The sequence below is a fragment of the Cucumis melo genome, chromosome 9 (genome assembly GCF_025177605.1).
Source record: "Cucumis melo cultivar AY chromosome 9, USDA_Cmelo_AY_1.0, whole genome shotgun sequence".
NCBI classification, from domain to species: Eukaryota; Viridiplantae; Streptophyta; class Magnoliopsida; order Cucurbitales; family Cucurbitaceae; genus Cucumis; species Cucumis melo.
Window position 1 is genome coordinate 4,532,947 of NC_066865.1, and position 15,895 is coordinate 4,548,841.

The 15,895-nt window shown below is 32.6% G+C and overlaps 2 protein-coding genes across 3 annotated transcripts; one reads left to right on the forward strand and one right to left on the reverse strand.

The window, feature by feature from the left end:
* Positions 1–418: 418 nt before the first annotated feature.
* On the forward strand, positions 419–4,917 carry LOC103498118 (uncharacterized). The gene is made up of 9 exons (XM_008460608.3): positions 419–1,474; positions 1,648–1,703; positions 1,799–1,881; positions 2,146–2,224; positions 2,703–2,813; positions 3,239–3,348; positions 3,933–4,016; positions 4,174–4,211; positions 4,478–4,917. Exons 1-9 carry the CDS (start codon positions 472–474, stop codon positions 4,546–4,548), a joined length of 1,635 nt encoding a protein of 544 aa, XP_008458830.1. The 5' UTR covers positions 419–471; the 3' UTR covers positions 4,549–4,917.
* A 2,985-nt stretch (positions 4,918–7,902) lies between these two features.
* Positions 7,903–12,274, reverse strand: LOC103498119 (uncharacterized). 2 transcript variants are annotated; one of them, XM_008460609.3, is made up of 15 exons: positions 11,992–12,274; positions 11,475–11,649; positions 11,250–11,361; positions 10,984–11,136; positions 10,519–10,623; positions 9,726–9,809; positions 9,548–9,663; positions 9,349–9,450; positions 9,163–9,276; positions 8,979–9,035; positions 8,777–8,843; positions 8,637–8,690; positions 8,477–8,551; positions 8,367–8,402; positions 7,903–8,283 (listed from the first exon to the last, which is right to left on the reverse strand). In XM_008460609.3, exons 2-15 carry the CDS (start codon positions 11,492–11,494, stop codon positions 8,170–8,172), a joined length of 1,209 nt encoding a protein of 402 aa, XP_008458831.1. In that variant the 5' UTR covers positions 11,495–11,649; positions 11,992–12,274; the 3' UTR covers positions 7,903–8,169. The 2 variants fall into 2 exon arrangements, with proteins under 2 accessions (XP_008458831.1, XP_008458832.1); XM_008460610.3 differs by having other exon boundaries at positions 11,475–11,629; positions 11,992–12,251.
* Positions 12,275–15,895: the final 3,621 nt, after the last annotated feature.

Below are 15,895 nucleotides of genomic sequence, written 5' to 3' on the forward strand. Positions count from 1 at the left end.
ATACTTGTCTCTAGCAACTTCTCTCTATCTTCTCTGTTTCTGCCTGCTGCTCCTTGTTTCTATATTTTTATTTTTCTCTCTCTGATCGATTATCCTTTCTCTTTTCTCCCTTTTCCTTTGATTTGCTGCCTTCAATCTGGAAAACACAAACACCATTGTCCTAGAGCAACAATGACAGACAAATGAGAGACAAAACAAAAAGAATGTAAAACAAATGCAAAGAAGATAAAAGAAACAAACACAAAAAAGTTGCAAACTAGATTTTTTTTTCACATTCGATAAGGTGAAAAATTTTAATCGATAAGGTGGAAAATTTAAAATTTTAAAAAAAATCTGAATAGTCGAAGATATGTTCCTTTAAAATGTAAAACAAACAAAAAAAAAGTAGTATTTCCCAAAATTTCACCAAACATTGACGTATGTATATAAACATACCGCTAATCCATCTAATACCTCACAACTTCACTTCCAATGGCGAAATCACCTGCTCTGTTCCACGCTTCTCATTTCTTCATCCGCTCTACACTCATGCCTTCTTCCAAATCACTCTATCTCTTCCTTCCACTCTCAAATCTCAACCATCCTCACAGGTTTGCCTTTCGCAATTCACTCTCTCCCTTATCCCTCCGCAGATTCTGCACTTCCACTCCATTCCCTCTCCAATACGAATTGATTATCAACCGACCGTCTTATCCTTCTCCGCCCCATCAGAATCCACGAACACCCGCCAGAATCAGCTCCGACAACCCTCCCGAGCTCAACTCCTCCGAGGATCCCTCTTCCGAATTGGGGTTCGACAGCTGGGTCGATCGGAAGCTTATATCCGAGAGTGGGACTGTTTCTGGTAAGGAAGGTGTGGTCATGGATAAGGCTATGAGGAAATACTATAATAAAAGAAGGAAGAGGATGTATGGGTCGGATTCTGATGAAGATAATAGGACACAGGATGAGGGATTTGTGGAATTAAAGCCTGAGGTGGTTGAGTTTAACACATTGCATAAGAGAGAGGAGGAATTGTTCTTTCATGACGCTTTTGCCTATCCATGGGAGAAAGATAAGCATTACAAAATGTTGTATCAATTGGAGAAGAAATATTTTCCTGATGACGGTCTTGACAAAGCTTTTCTGGGACCTGGAGAGTCAAATGTGGAAGTGAATGAACAGACAAAGGGAAGACAGGGGGTGAAAAAGGCGGTGAGGGTAAAGCCTGAGACGAATGTGGAGGTCGCCAATGGCATGGATGACAAAGGGATGGTTTTCTTTGATGAAGGGAAACCAGAAAAGGAGAATAAAGGTTCTGTAACAGATGTGACAGAGAAGAAGGTGGAGGAGTTCTTCAAGTGTTTGAAGAAAGGTCCTGCTAAAGATTCTAAAATTGGTCAGGCGGAGCCATATCTTTTGACGAGGCATATGGAGCTCCCGGCTAGATGGGATAGTCCTTGTGGGACAGTGGTTTTGCTGAACAAACCTAAAGGTTAGTCTGTGGTTTCTGTAGTCCTTTGAAAGGAAATACCCTGTTTATAATCTTAGTGAAAGTTCTGTATCCATTTACATGTCTTCTAGTTTGCTTTGTTCCAGTTAGAAGTAAATTCCTTACTCTTTTTTCTTTTTGACGTTTAAAGAGAACAACGTGATTGTTTAACGTAGGGTGGACTTCATTTACGGTATGTGGAAAACTTCGGCGCCTAGTCAAAGTGCAAAAGGTGCATTTTTCAGCTGTTTCATCTGCACTGGACTAAATTATTAGATTACCTGTGCTTCTCTAACTTCATTGTTTTCCACTTATGTGCATTGATAGGTAGGTCATGCAGGTACTCTTGATCCTATGGCTACTGGTTTGTTGATAGTGTGTGTTGGTAAAGCAACGAAGTTGGTTGACAGGTGATGACTAAGTCAGCTGTGATTGCCACTTTTTTTTTTTTTTTTTTCCATTTCCTCCCTTTTTATAAATGAGATATACTTTCGTTAATAGAAAATAGTAATAATAAGAAGAAGAAGAAATAAAGAGTAGGAGAAGACATGATCCCAAGCCAAAGTTAAAAAAGATTTCCAAATCCCTTGTACTGTCATTGGTGATATGCGAAGAGTAGTTACAGAAAACTTGAGGGTACAACTTTTCTAAGAGGCGGCATGTTTATCTTTTAGATATCAAGGTATGATTAAGGGCTACAGTGGAGTTTTCCGGTTAGGAGAGGCTACGTCAACTTGGGATGCTGATTCACCGGTACGTGATTTTATCTCTCTAGTCAATTATGGTTTCTTATTTTTAACTGATATGCATCTGTGTATTATATCTGATGTGTTCTTTTGGTAAGTATTATCTCTTTACTGTATCTACTGTTAATGGATCTGCCAGATGAATCATTATTCTAGTCTTAAGGGAGAAGATTTATGGTTCCATATTTTAACCAAACAAATATTTGCCTCTTGCAAGCTCGGTCACAATCGGCATGACAAGATTTTGGAATTATATTAAATATAAAGGGAGGCTTCATTTTACATGCACCCTATCCATTCTCTACATCATTAGCATAATGTTTCTCAACATTCTGTTAGTTGTTGAGTTATTAGGTTAATTGCAAGGTGAGGTTTTGACTTGTCTCACAGGTTAATTAAAAAAATTTCAATTGGGTTTCTGTTCCTGATGAAAAGTTATTTGTATATCATCCAAATAAAAATCATTTGTCCTAGTTATTTTGCAGGTAATTCAGCGAGAGCCTTGGGAGCACATCAAAGATGATGACATCAAAAAAGCTGCTGCCTCTTTTTGTGGGGAAATTTGGCAAGTTCCTCCCATGTTTTCTGCCATTAAAGTAAGCACTTCTTTCTATAATTATAACTTTGAACATTCTTCAAAAAAATAAAAAATAAAAAATAAAAAAAATAATATATATATATACACACACACATATATATACATATATAACTTTGAATAGTAGAAGCAATGTTGTTAAAAATGCATGTTTCACATGACAAAGAAAACACATTCATGTCATCTGTATGGAACTTTTACAACTTGTTTAAAAACAAGTTTGTTTCTGTATCAAAAATATGATGTTGCAGTTATCTGATTGTTTAATGTTTTAGCTGAACCAGCCAATTAGAATGGCAGTATTTCATGCTTCCACCATTCATAAATTATGAGTTACTTGTCCTTTAAAGATATGAAATTGATGTTTCAGCAGATCTTGGATGCATGAGTCCATTTTTATTACAAATTTCATTACCTTTTTTTTAGGTTGGAGGTGAGAAGATGTATGAGAAAGCAAGAAGGGGTGAAAGTATTGAGCTTTCTCCTAGACGGATATCAATTTTCAAATTTGATATCGAACGTAGTTTAGATGACAGGTACGTTTACTTCCAACTCACACTTCTATTTCATCATTTCTGTAACTTGTGGCTAGGCCATATACAAATGCACCGAGCACATGAAGATACCCAATTGGTTTTTAACAGAAAGAAATTTATCTAGCTAAAATTATGTCATTTCACTATATAAGATAGCTCTAGTTCCTTAGGTGGCGGGTATATAAACTTCTGTTCTGATGTAAATCCAACTTTCATGTAGAAAGATGAAAGTAGTAAAAGAAAGAGACTATATAGAAATACAGGCCAAAATAAGTCTTGAAAGAGTTACAGGAAAAGACTCCAATATCTAATAATTAAACATGAAGGAAAATCACAAAGGCTCCAACTTTTCAAAGCACTTACGGCCGACTCTTTATGTTTGATAAGGCTAAAAACTTGACTCTGTTGTTAACTAGATGAGCACTGGCTGGTTTGTCGGACAGCTCAAATATACTTGTTAGCTATTTCAAAATTTCAGTCGAAAATGTTGTTTTGTTGCACTACTAATGTGTCAACTTCTTGATTTAGGGAATGTGTTTTCTTTTAAAGATTTTAATGTGTACTACCTGATGGGACTGTGACAGGCAAAATTTGATTTTTCGAGTTACATGCTCTAAAGGAACATACATTCGGTCACTTTGTGCAGATCTTGGGAAGGCTCTTGGCAGGTATTCATCCTCCCCATCCAATGGACCTTCATTTCTCTATATTCTTTTATCCCTTGTTACCAAGAAATGCTTGAAAGAGTAAATTTGTATGAAGCTTCTCTTTGTTTTGATCCTTTTTAGTTTAATGTTGACAATGTAATATTCTTGTCTCATGCAGTTGTGCCCATCTAACTGCTCTTCGAAGGGATTCAATAGGTCAGTTCAAGAGTCTTTATGTATCTATTTTTTGGCTCAAATGTGATCGGAAAGTCTCATTGAGATTTTAAAGGACATCATCTACTTGGTTATATTCTTCAATATCAAGTTCAGAAGAAAAGAAAAAAAAAAAAAAAAAAAAAAAAAAAAAAACTTGAACAAGCTCAGTTGATCATATCAAAGAATCACCTTTTCGGTTGTTTTACAAAGTACTTGAACTAAATATCCAAGACAATTTGATTTTGACATGAGCCTCCCCATTTCAGGGCAACATCTAGCAGATGATGCCTGGGAATTCAAAGAGTTGGAAGATGCTATTACCAAAGGTTATTTTTAGCTTTAACGATCTCAACATTCTGGCGGTATCGTTAGCTGGGGGTTGGTAAAGAAGCATTTAAATGCCGTGGAGAAGAGAAGAGGATGAACAGTCTGTTTAGGGGGAAGGAGTTGTTGGACAGAGAAAATTATGAGGTTATTATATACTTGTTGTTTTCATTTTTAGATAACATGATTAATTAACCTTTTTGTAAAACAATAACGTTTTGGTAAGGATTTTTTTTTTGTTTTAATTTTTTTTTTAATTTTTGACAATGTCATATATCCGTTGTACGATTAACAGGTGATTTGTTATTAGGAACTGTAGACGACTTTTAAGAATTAATGACATAACATCACCATTCTTTCGTAGAAGTGGGCTTTACTTCAATGCCGATTATCATTTGGGAATTGTTTTATGTTATTTTAGATTCTATTGTTATTGTTAAGATAGGTTTTTCCATGAGTTTAGTTTACTGATTGTTGCCTTAAGTAAGACATGTCCTATCCTAGAGGCAGATGGTTGGGATCTCCTATCATTTGTAATAAAAAAAGTTATCTAATTGTTGGATTGTCATTCACTTTCTTGTTTGTTGTTAAACATGTGGCTAATTAAAGCGGTTATTGATTAATGGAAGATTGGGCAAGTTAATCCACGCTTGAACTTCATTACAGTATCATATGAGTTTCTTTAATTTTTTCTCATAGTGTCTTCGACTATTCTCCTTTTCTCCCCCTTACCTTTCACGTCTATGGCGACTAAATCTTCTTCTTCAATTACTGAACCCCTTTCTCACTTGATTGTTGATCAGTGTTCCAATCCAATCGATATCTTTTTGCGCCATTTAGATGAAACTAATATTGTGATTGTCTCCAATCCCTCAACTAAATTGAACTATACTTCTTTTGAAGCAATGTGATGATTCTAGATCTCACAATGGTCTCATAAGGAAGAATCCTTCTAGGTCTCACAATGGTCTCACAATCAAGAACAAGTTAGGGTTCGTTGATGGAACTCCTTTGCAGCCTCGAGAGTTCTTGCAACAGACATAGTACGACATAGATTTAAGGAAATTTCTATAAAAGTATTATTATGACTTTGGAACCAAGGTTCAAAATGTCAGAATTGATAAAATTATCTCGATTTCAACTTTACAAACATATGTTGATGGGTACTTTTGAAAAAAAAATTATAAAAAGGAGTTTTTGAAAAACATTTCAATTAGTAAATAAACTGATTCTAATTTTTAAAAAATTTGTGTGTTTAATGACATTTTATTGTTCATATTTTTCATGCTTCGTGAATTTATTATAAAATGAAATTGTCAATTTGATCTCCTATCTCATATTAGACTCGTTAAAATGTGAAAATACCACAACTTTGATGTAATTCTACTACCATTGGTTGGAGCAAGTTTAAACTATCATCATAATCATTTCATCCCAAAAAGCCTTTCGGAAGAAGGATGTACAACATTTTGTGATTTTAGATAGGTTTTAACTACTATAACCTAAATAGAATGTCTTATTACAAGTTTGATTAATGTTGTCAAATTTTTCATAAATGGTCTAATGAGCTTCAATTTTACACAAATGTAAAGTCCAAAAGATCAAACTAACGCAAATGTAGAGTCCAAGAGATCAAACTAACACAAATGTAGAGCTCAAAAGACCAAACTACACATCTTTATTATTAATAATGTATTAAAAAATAGAAAAATAACATAAAAAAAGTGGACTAAGATCTACATTTATTAGATATCCTATGTAAATATGATATGTGATTAATCCTACTATGATAATATTATAATAAAAATTAGACCATAATTATTTTTCTTTTGGTAATATTGTTCAAAAACTGATCTCTCACTTTTTCTTATCATCTCCTTCAAAATTTTCTGGTGAATAAGGGTTTATGGTTATATACAAATTTGTTATAGTATATGAAAAATAAGGTATAATAAAATATATAGTATGTTATGAAAAATATATAGTATATTATGAAAAACTATAGGATATATTATGTAGGTATATGAAAAATATAAAACGTGCAAATGAAAATATGAAAAAAATTAGTTAAAGGAGACTTCTCTGATTGTGTTGCAAATGAAATTGAATAAAATCAGATTATAGAAATTATTTAATATAATATTACCATATTAGATTCAATTTTGTACCATATTAAAAATATTTATCAGAAAGGTGATATCCTAATATTAAATGCGAATATAAATATGGATTATTTATTACATTAAATATGAAAGTTATAAAATAGATAATAAATGTGCTACAATATAATTATGGTATTATATTATATATTTTTTTGAAAATCAATTTTATTGATAATTGATGTAAAGGTTAAAATGATCCTAAAAAACACCATCTCAATTAAGAAAATAAATTCAATTGACAATAAATAAAATTAGGAGACATTTAAGTAAAATCGTGTAAAATAGGTGATGTCTCTAAATATTTCTTTTAGATAAGAAATAATTTATTGATCGAGAGAAGAAACCCTAAAAAGTTATACAAGAAAACATTTATAACTGAGGACTAAATAAGGCAAGCTAAAGTGATTAAAAGGATGCTTATTCTTGCACCAACAAAAAGCAATAGACAAAACTACATCCCATAAATCGATTAAAAGAGGATAAAGAAATCTTAAATATACGATCGTTGCGCTCGCACCAAGAATCCAAAAGAGAGCATGAATAAGACCCAACCAAATCAATAATCTTTTGCCACACTTTCTATGGTTGACTTTTATGTCGTCTTTATACAGTAATGAAATTATTTAGTAGAATGTGAAACTGGAATAAATTCGATATTTAAGGCCTTGAACAACCTTCTCTAATTCATGTAACATTTACTATTTAAAAACGATACACTCCCAATGGCCAACGCAATACCCTTCTAGACTTGTAACTTTACACACACACACACACATATATATATCAGTAATTCAACGTCATATCATCATTTTGTTTGTATAACTAGCTTTGAAAATAACAAAATATATATACAGAATGAAAGAAGCATTTCAAGCCATCTCCACGAATACAAGTCCAAAGTAAAGTGCGATATTTCAAATCACATAGTATTAGTTACTTATATGAAATCCTTTGAAGGAATATAAAGCTCAAGGTGCTCACTATTTCATGAGGCTACATACATGGTTTTATAAAAGAAGTTTTCTTCAGCAATTTTGGCAGTAAAAGTACTGATGGTTGAAGAATATTTTCTTGTTTCTGTTTCAAAAAAAAGTTGGTGAAGAATATCTTCTAGGGTTGTCAAGTTTGATGCAAAATAGTTCAGTTGAGCTAAATGGGAGCCGGTCAACGATTTAGTATGAAAAATAAAGATTTAGAAGGCATGGTTTCCATAAAGATCTGCCATGTCTAAGCTAGCTCCTTTTTAAGGGAATCTATATATATATATATAAACAGTAGATTTTATCCATGATATAACTATGATCTAATCTAATCCATACTAATTCATAAGTAGACGTATTCTCTTTCACAAGATTGAGCATTCGTATTAATTCTCCTATAAAGTGTACTCAAGAGACAAATGAATTTACCAGTGCCTCTTCACACAAAGATCTCTTTCAGTAGAAAGGGAAAGAATAGTTGCAGCAGTTTTCCTAAACTTCAGTTGAATTTGGTGGATCAATCCCCACACCCTTGTAGTAAGCTTTCTCTGCATCAGCCAACCGGCTCCGAAAAATTTCCCATTCTTTTCTACACCTCTCTCTCACCTGTGAATATACATATTGAAGTTTTTAATATTAATCCTAAATAAGGTGGGAAGTGGAGGGTTTGGAAGGCAACAGTTGCTTACCCCTTCCCAGGGTGCCCTCCCATTTTCTGCTTTTCCCTGTCGGAGTAGTAGTGTGAGAATAAGATCTTTGTTATGAAACAGTAAGGGTAGTATCGAAAGCATAGGATTACCTGGTTCCCGAGAGAAGGAACACTTTGATGCACAATCCACTGAGCATCTACGACCCCTATTTTCTCATGAGCGGGCTGTTTTAAAATACCAAGTGGTGAATTTAGGGAAGAAATGAACATGTGAAATATAACTCAGGAAATTGAGATGTTTCGTACTTACATGAACACACTTTCTTAGTGCAAAATCGAGACCCCAACCATGAACCAAGTCATTCTATAATATCCATGAGGGAAAAATAATTTAGAACTAGCTAAAAGTAAGTCAAGGCAATGGATCAAACAAAGTGGAAGAATCCATACTTGAATCAAATGCCAAACACAGCGCCATGCATCCCGAGAAAATACAGTTGCCATGATTTCAACAAAACTACATGCATGTGAATGTCAAAAAAAAAAAAAATCAGTGTTCCTGTTAAGTGCTAAGTCATACTGAAATAGTATGAATTAGAAAAAAGGTGAAACAAATACAAAAACAAAATAGATAAGATCATTAGTTGCATACGCTGCACAAGGTGGAAGATGTGGATCAGTGCACCAACCAGGTTTCTCCTCTGTCTCCCTGCATTTAACCAAAGAGAACCAACGATGAATCATGGCTGTATTTCAAAAAAACTAGAAATGTGGACGTTTAAATGAACCATAAACGTGGAAGTTTATTTTTTATTAAGAAAATGTATTCCCCTTACTTGTGAACTTCACTGTTCCCTCTTCTTTTAGTCATCTGCCACGTAAGCCCTTGATTTGGTTCCAACCCAGGTTGCGAGATCTCCAAACCATGTTTTCTCACAAGTTTTATATATCTGGAATGGCCAGGAGATTCCAACTTAGCTTGGGTTTTCTCAAAAAATTAGAGACTAAGGTTTCGAACGTACTCTTCTGCGTTAAAATGTTCTACTCCAAGATCTTCGTCCCAAACAAATATGTAGTCATATGATGCCACAATATCAGGATGTAGAAAACGTTTAGCATACCACCTAAGAAAGGAGTATGCATAGTTAAAATGAGATGTACAAATAAAACTCGTTGCTACCTTCTATGGAAGATTATTGTGGTAAGGAGCTTACAACTGACCATTTAGTTTGCTTGTATACACTCACGTGGATAGCCCGCTTCGACCACTCAAGATCTTCCCACTCACTTGCTCGTCCATCATAGTGAAACAACAGGATTGTGAAGTTCTCTGAGAACTGTCAACATACGTCAGATATGGAGAAATAAATACAATAAGATGCACAGATTTTCAACTAACCTTTTTAACTGCTGCATCAATATTCTTTTTCTGATCAATACCAACTGTAAAAGTTACCAGGTACTTTGGTTTGATAGCCAAATCCTGCACGTGAGGCCGCCAAAAATGGAATAATGGATTCAGTTTGAAAACCAGAGTGGTAATTTCAATCGACGGATGAGTGAAATATTTCACTAGTAAGATAAGGTCACACATGACGTCACTTTTTTCCAATCAATCTTATTTAATCATAATGATTTCAGATGTGATAATCTCAATCCTCAAGTTAATGCAACCCTTTCTACATCCTTGTCTAAAAAGGGAAACATGCTGATCTTTTGTTTTCCAAGAAATGTATAAGCCAAAATGTTGTGACAGGAAACAGATAGAAAAATATAATTCAAATTTTATTATTTAGGGGAAAAATCTATTGGGGGCCAACAATACTCTTTGATGAAATTTCCAGTCATTTCTCCCATTGCAAATCACACGTTCACTAAACAAGTAGTGTTGCAGTTAAAAAAAGATAGATTCGTGAATAGTGTCAAGCAGCATTCCACACACACATACACACATATAAATAGTAAGTAAATCTAGACCAAATTGCTCACTGTTTTGGTACTCGAGCAACTCAGTCCTATGCCATAATTCTCCAGTCTTTGTCAAATCTACATTCGGACTATCAATTCATTGGTCGAATTTAAACCATGTAAGCTAATACAAGCAACTACATTAAAGCTATTCACGAGTTTCACACAGAAGATTATTGGGCAAGTAAAAGTTGCAAAGCTTTTGTAGTGTAGGGAACTAGTACCTCGCTTGGCATACCCCACAGACGCCGAAGGTTAAAATCAGATTCAGACTCGACAATACCAGGTGGTAATCTTTCAGCTCCTCGAGGATTTGTAGGAACCCATATCTGCATTGTCATCAATATTTCAATAGCCAGTTCTATCAGAAGAAATCAGAAAATATATACAAAAAGTTCAAAATAATGTCATCACATGGCAAAGTATGTGCATAAATAAAGATATCCACAGTTATCCAATTTTCTTAACTTACAAGAAATCTAAATTTTTTCTCTAAATTAAAAAAAAAAAAAAGTAATTGTACCCCCATAGCTAACATCTTGTCAGTTTTACAACAGTAATACAATTTCTTAGAATACAGACCACAGAACTTTTTCTGTGAAACAAATCAGAAATATCTCATAAGTAAACTAACGAAAGAAATCATGCTTGCATTCTACTGGGAAACAATGTGCAAGTAAAAGATGCACCTTTGTCTCGTTCAGTGAAAATTGTAAGGAGCTGCCTCTATTACCCTTCAAAGAAGACCAAGCATTCAAGAATGCTTCAGTGGAGAGGCCTGAGTACTTGTCCTCAATGTAAGTGAGATCAATAGAAGGAATCAGGCTGGATGGGAAATTTAGCTAACAAAATAAAAATACAAATAATAAGCTTTCTCGCCCTTCAATAATATGCAAGCCAAATCATTATGAATGAAATTGAACATTTACATAACACCGAAAATATAATGTTCTACCTGGGATAATGAGAGCGTGGGAAAGGATACTCCTAAAAAGAAACCAAAAACACCTCCAACAAATGTTGTAACTAGAATCCTCATTATCTCATTAGGTTTTCTCATGTTTCCACTGCACAAGATTAAATGTTGAAAATAAATATTCTGAATGGGAAGGAAAAAAAATGCGTAAACCATCAATAACTACAATCCAAAACGAACATAAGAGCTTAATTATAATCTAACCTGCGTATTGGGTTCACCATAATGTTCAAAAGCTTTAAGTTTCAAGCTAAATAAGAATATCTCTCTGAGACCTATTTAGTGTAGAAACAAAGAATGACATCCAGTAATAAATTTTGCAGCTTCCAGAACTCCAAGCTTGAATCGGATGTCAACACCTTTATTAAAAGAAGCAAGTCTGAAAAAATAAACGAAGAGGGAAACTAACGAAATGAGCAAAAAGCCAAATAATTAAACAACAAACAGTTCGCAACAAGCATCAAATTCACTTGCACCGGCAAACATTCAGAAAAACTAAGATTAACTAGCAAACTGGAAAACACAACAAGAAAACCAGGAATAATCAACACACACACAACATATACTACGAAAGCCATTAAAACTAATTCGGACGATAAACAAACCGGGGTCGTCCTGGCAAGAAAACCAGGAATTGAGAAGCTCCATAATTAGAAATCAGAAAACATGAGTGAAATCAGTTTCTAGAAAAGAAGAAGTACAGCAGGAAGAATTGGGTTACCTGAAAATGGCGATCTACGTGTAGGAAGAGGAAGAAGAGCGATCTGAATCTTGAAAAAAGCTAGAAAGCCATGAAAGGAGTGAGTTGTCGGTGAGAGAATTACAGGGAGGGGATGCAAATTTAGGATATGATGAGTGGAATGAAGGGAAATGAGAGAAATTATAGGTTAATCTCCGAAGGAATCGAAGAGATGAGAGCTGAGAGACACTGTGGGAAGAAGTTTGAATTCGTCTTTGTTTCCCTTAAAAATAAATTTTGTTTTTGTTTTTGTTTTTATGGAAGTCTTTACGTGAGCTGAGCTGTTGGCTATTGGAGGAGACGATGGCTTTGCATATTAATGCTCATATCGATAATAACTATATATTTTGTTTACTCTTTTGAGGTTTGTATAAATTTGATGATCCCTCGAGGAGTAAGTAAGTATTTCTTTTGATTGGTAGAGTTAGTAAAATAAAGTTTTTATAAATAGTGTTTTTTTAAATTAAGGTGGAATAGTCTTTTATAGCTTAAACTTAAAATAAAGGTGTGGGTTCATAAGCTTTTTGATCGAATGTAAAATAATAAAAGTTATACCAAATAATAAATATTGTAGCAAACTAAAGAATTTGAAATATTGTTGAAGTACTTTAATTAATTAAGGAATACAAAATATGACTTATGAAGTAGTTATTATAGTTTTGGATAATACCAAATATCTATCGCATATAAAACCATGAAAGTAGTACATTGAAAAGAGAAAATATAGTTGAAAAGGGAAATATGAAGAACCTCTAAACACAATAGATTTTGCATTGTGGTTTAGTAAATTTGTTTTTTAGTTAGTAATAATTTGAGTTTTATTATAAATGAAAAAACCTCAAGGTGGAAGGCTTTGAGCTTTGGGACTTCATGAAAGGCACACATATGAAGCGAGCCTTGTTTTGTAAGTCTCGCCTTTTCAAGACAACGCGCCAAACCTGAGCTTGAGCCCTATGTACTCGCTTGGAAGGACTTTTTAAAACATTGCTTCTATAAGATAGATTAAGAGTTAATGTGGAATTAGTCGATAAATGTGATGAGTAAGAATGAATGAAAAGAGAAGCTAATCAATAATTGTGCAAACTTCAACATTATTTACCATTGAAATTAGCTGCTTATACTAACTTAAGAAGTCGGTGGGCTAACTCCAACTTTTTTCTAAGTACAACTATGGAGATGGGTATTGAGTCTTCAACCTTATACTTTTATTAATTAGCTACGCTCACTTTTAACTTTTATCCTTTAACATACTATGTTTTTTAATTTTTTGAATGTAACATAATATGTTGTTTAATTATTAGAAAGAGTTTAATACCTTCACTAGTAGGATTGAAACGATTTTAATTCAAAGCTAGTAAGAATATTTTTTTAAAACCTTTTTCTAGAAGTTTAGTCGTATTTTTGAAACTATTGAAAGTTAGAGGGTATATAAAGTTCAGGAGTATTTTGAATAATTTAGTAAATTTTTAATCGAGTCTAGAAAGTTTTTACGATTTTTAATTATTAATGATGTGTCTATTAAGTTCTGGAGGTTTTTAATATTTTTTTAGCTATCTACCAAATTCAATAAAAATAACTTCAAACAAATGTAGATGATTTATTCTTACTATCTGTTGAAGTATTGGACTATAATAAATGTTCATAAACTAAATTAAAATGAATCAAAAGATGCATTATTATTTACATATAAGTTTCAAACTTTTAATAAATCTTAAAATGAGTTCATACCATTAGTTTTTAATTATCTCTGAAAAAATAATTTAGTCCCCACCACCCTTTCCTCAATTTAGAAAAATATTTACTCTTTGTGGCTTTTCCAAATATAAATTATTATTATTATTATTATTTTATCATGGCTCAAAACAACAAATACGTTCTAATTTTAAAAAAATATAAATAAACTCGTGGTAATAATAATAATAACAATAATGTTATATTATAAAGAAGATGATAATAATAATAAAAGTGTTTAATGAAGAACATTAATTACATTGAATGGAAAATTAAACTGTATAATTGACTTCAGAGACAGCATAGAAAGGCATTAAAGCTTAAGAAGAAGTTAAATATCTATTTAGAAAACAACTAAGATAGTTAGCTAAAGTGAAGTTAGTAAGTGACATTTTTAGGTGTTAGCTTGAATGTTTAGCTCATTCTGTTTTTTTTTGAACCACCAGGTCTTTAATTCGAGCTGGCCAATCAATTTTGCTAATTTAGTACAGTTATAGATTTCTTTATTTCACCATAAATTACAACCTCATAAAATATCCTTATTTCACCATAAATCATAATTTATTCCAAAACTTCTACTTGATATAATATTCAATTTTAGTTTAACCAAACCAATCATGGTAACCACGTTTTAAAGTAGATAACCGCGTAAATAGTAAAATAGTAAATAACATAGCAAATCTCGAAAATTGTTGTACTTTTTTTTATACCCGATTATATCCTTTATGTAAGACAATTCATTTCTTACATATACAATTTATTTTTTATACATATTACATATCACGAATAGAGTGTATTTATAAACAACATTCAGTTTTGATAAATCTTAACTAAACATGATATTTTCTTGCTAGAGAAGATTGCACCAACATCCCCTAAAAATATGTCTATAATTTCTACCCGATTTTTGGATTTTTAGGATTTAAATCAATTAATTGTTTAATAACGATTTAAATTCAAATTTTAGATGATAGCCCTAAAATAACGATTATATTTCATAATATTTATCAAAACTTTATTAAATAATACATAATATTTATTTTTAATAACAATTTGAATTTAAATTTTATATTATCCCCTAAAATCGCAAATATGAATTCAAATCGTGGGTTTGCAGTGGGTTTTGACGTGTCTACATTTGTTGGAGTCAGATTTAGTCGACTTTCACGGATTTAGCCGCACCGATAGGAGGATAGAAGGATCGAGCGGCGTTTTCGGCGAGTTTCATACCGAGTTTCGCTGTGGGTGTTTTATTTTTCAGTCATGGTTCTTCTTGGGGTTTGCTTTAGGTTGTTTGATATGTAAGCCTCTGATCGGAGGAGCCGATAAGAAGAAAATTCTTTGATTTGTGCCAAATGTATGAAGTCTTTGAAGGGTTTTAAGGGAACGAAGCTGGAAGCTAGCTAAAATCATTTCTGCCTGAATATATAAATGTCGCCTGAACAAGTATAAAACAACTACAGAAATTATGTAGAGCTTTGATGATAATAGTCGTTACTTATGTGTCAGAAGTTTGATTTTAATTATAGAATATTCGTGGATTATTCAATTTTTTCGTCAAGGTCCATGTAATTATTGACTTTTAACTTCATTTTTGAAAACCTGATTAGAAAATAGGTTTGAAAATTATAAAATAAATGTTTATAGTCTTAATTTTAGAAAATGGTTATCAAATGAGTCTAACTAATTAAACATATATTTGAGATTATTTCAACATTTACAAACTTGCCCCAACAAGAATATACCACGAAATATGTGTGCAAATATTTACTCATGGATTGTGCAAGTTCATCTATTATGGTTCATGATTTATCTTAATTATATGGTTCACCTGATGAAGAGATCAAACATCAATAAATAGTAGAGGGTATTTTCAATACACAAAACTATAACGTCAAAAAAAAATTCAGTTCCGTTTATATTCATCACGGTAGGAATTAAGTTCAAGCTTTCTCAATCTCTTCTTATCAATACTCAGACTTCTCAACAATAGTCTCCTGACCTATATGGAGGAATAAATTCCAACCACTATTTATAAATTGTTATTACTCCATATGTTATTTATTTTGTGACATGACAATATAGTGATGTAATTACTCCTAAAAAATTAAAAAAAAAAAAAAAAAAAAAAAAAAAAAACCCTTCCAGTCCACTC

Bases quoted from the DNA above. Each gene is read 5' to 3' on its own strand.
- LOC103498118 (XM_008460608.3), top strand. From the start codon at position 472: ATGGCGAAATCACCTGCTCTGTTCCACGCTTCTCATTTCTTCATCCGC. The intron at 1,475-1,647 runs GTTAGTCTGTGG...TGTTTAACGTAG, and splicing joins TTTGCTGAACAAACCTAAAG to GGTGGACTTCATTTACGGTA. The intron at 4,017-4,173 runs GTATTCATCCTC...TGTCTCATGCAG, and splicing joins CTTGGGAAGGCTCTTGGCAG to TTGTGCCCATCTAACTGCTC.
- LOC103498119 (XM_008460609.3), bottom strand. From the start codon at position 11,494: ATGGTGAACCCAATACGCAG. The intron at 11,137-11,249 runs GTAGAACATTAT...TTATTTTGTTAG, and splicing joins CCACGCTCTCATTATCCCAG to CTAAATTTCCCATCCAGCCT. The intron at 8,844-8,978 runs GTATGCAACTAA...ACATGCATGTAG, and splicing joins CATCTTCCACCTTGTGCAGC to TTTTGTTGAAATCATGGCAA.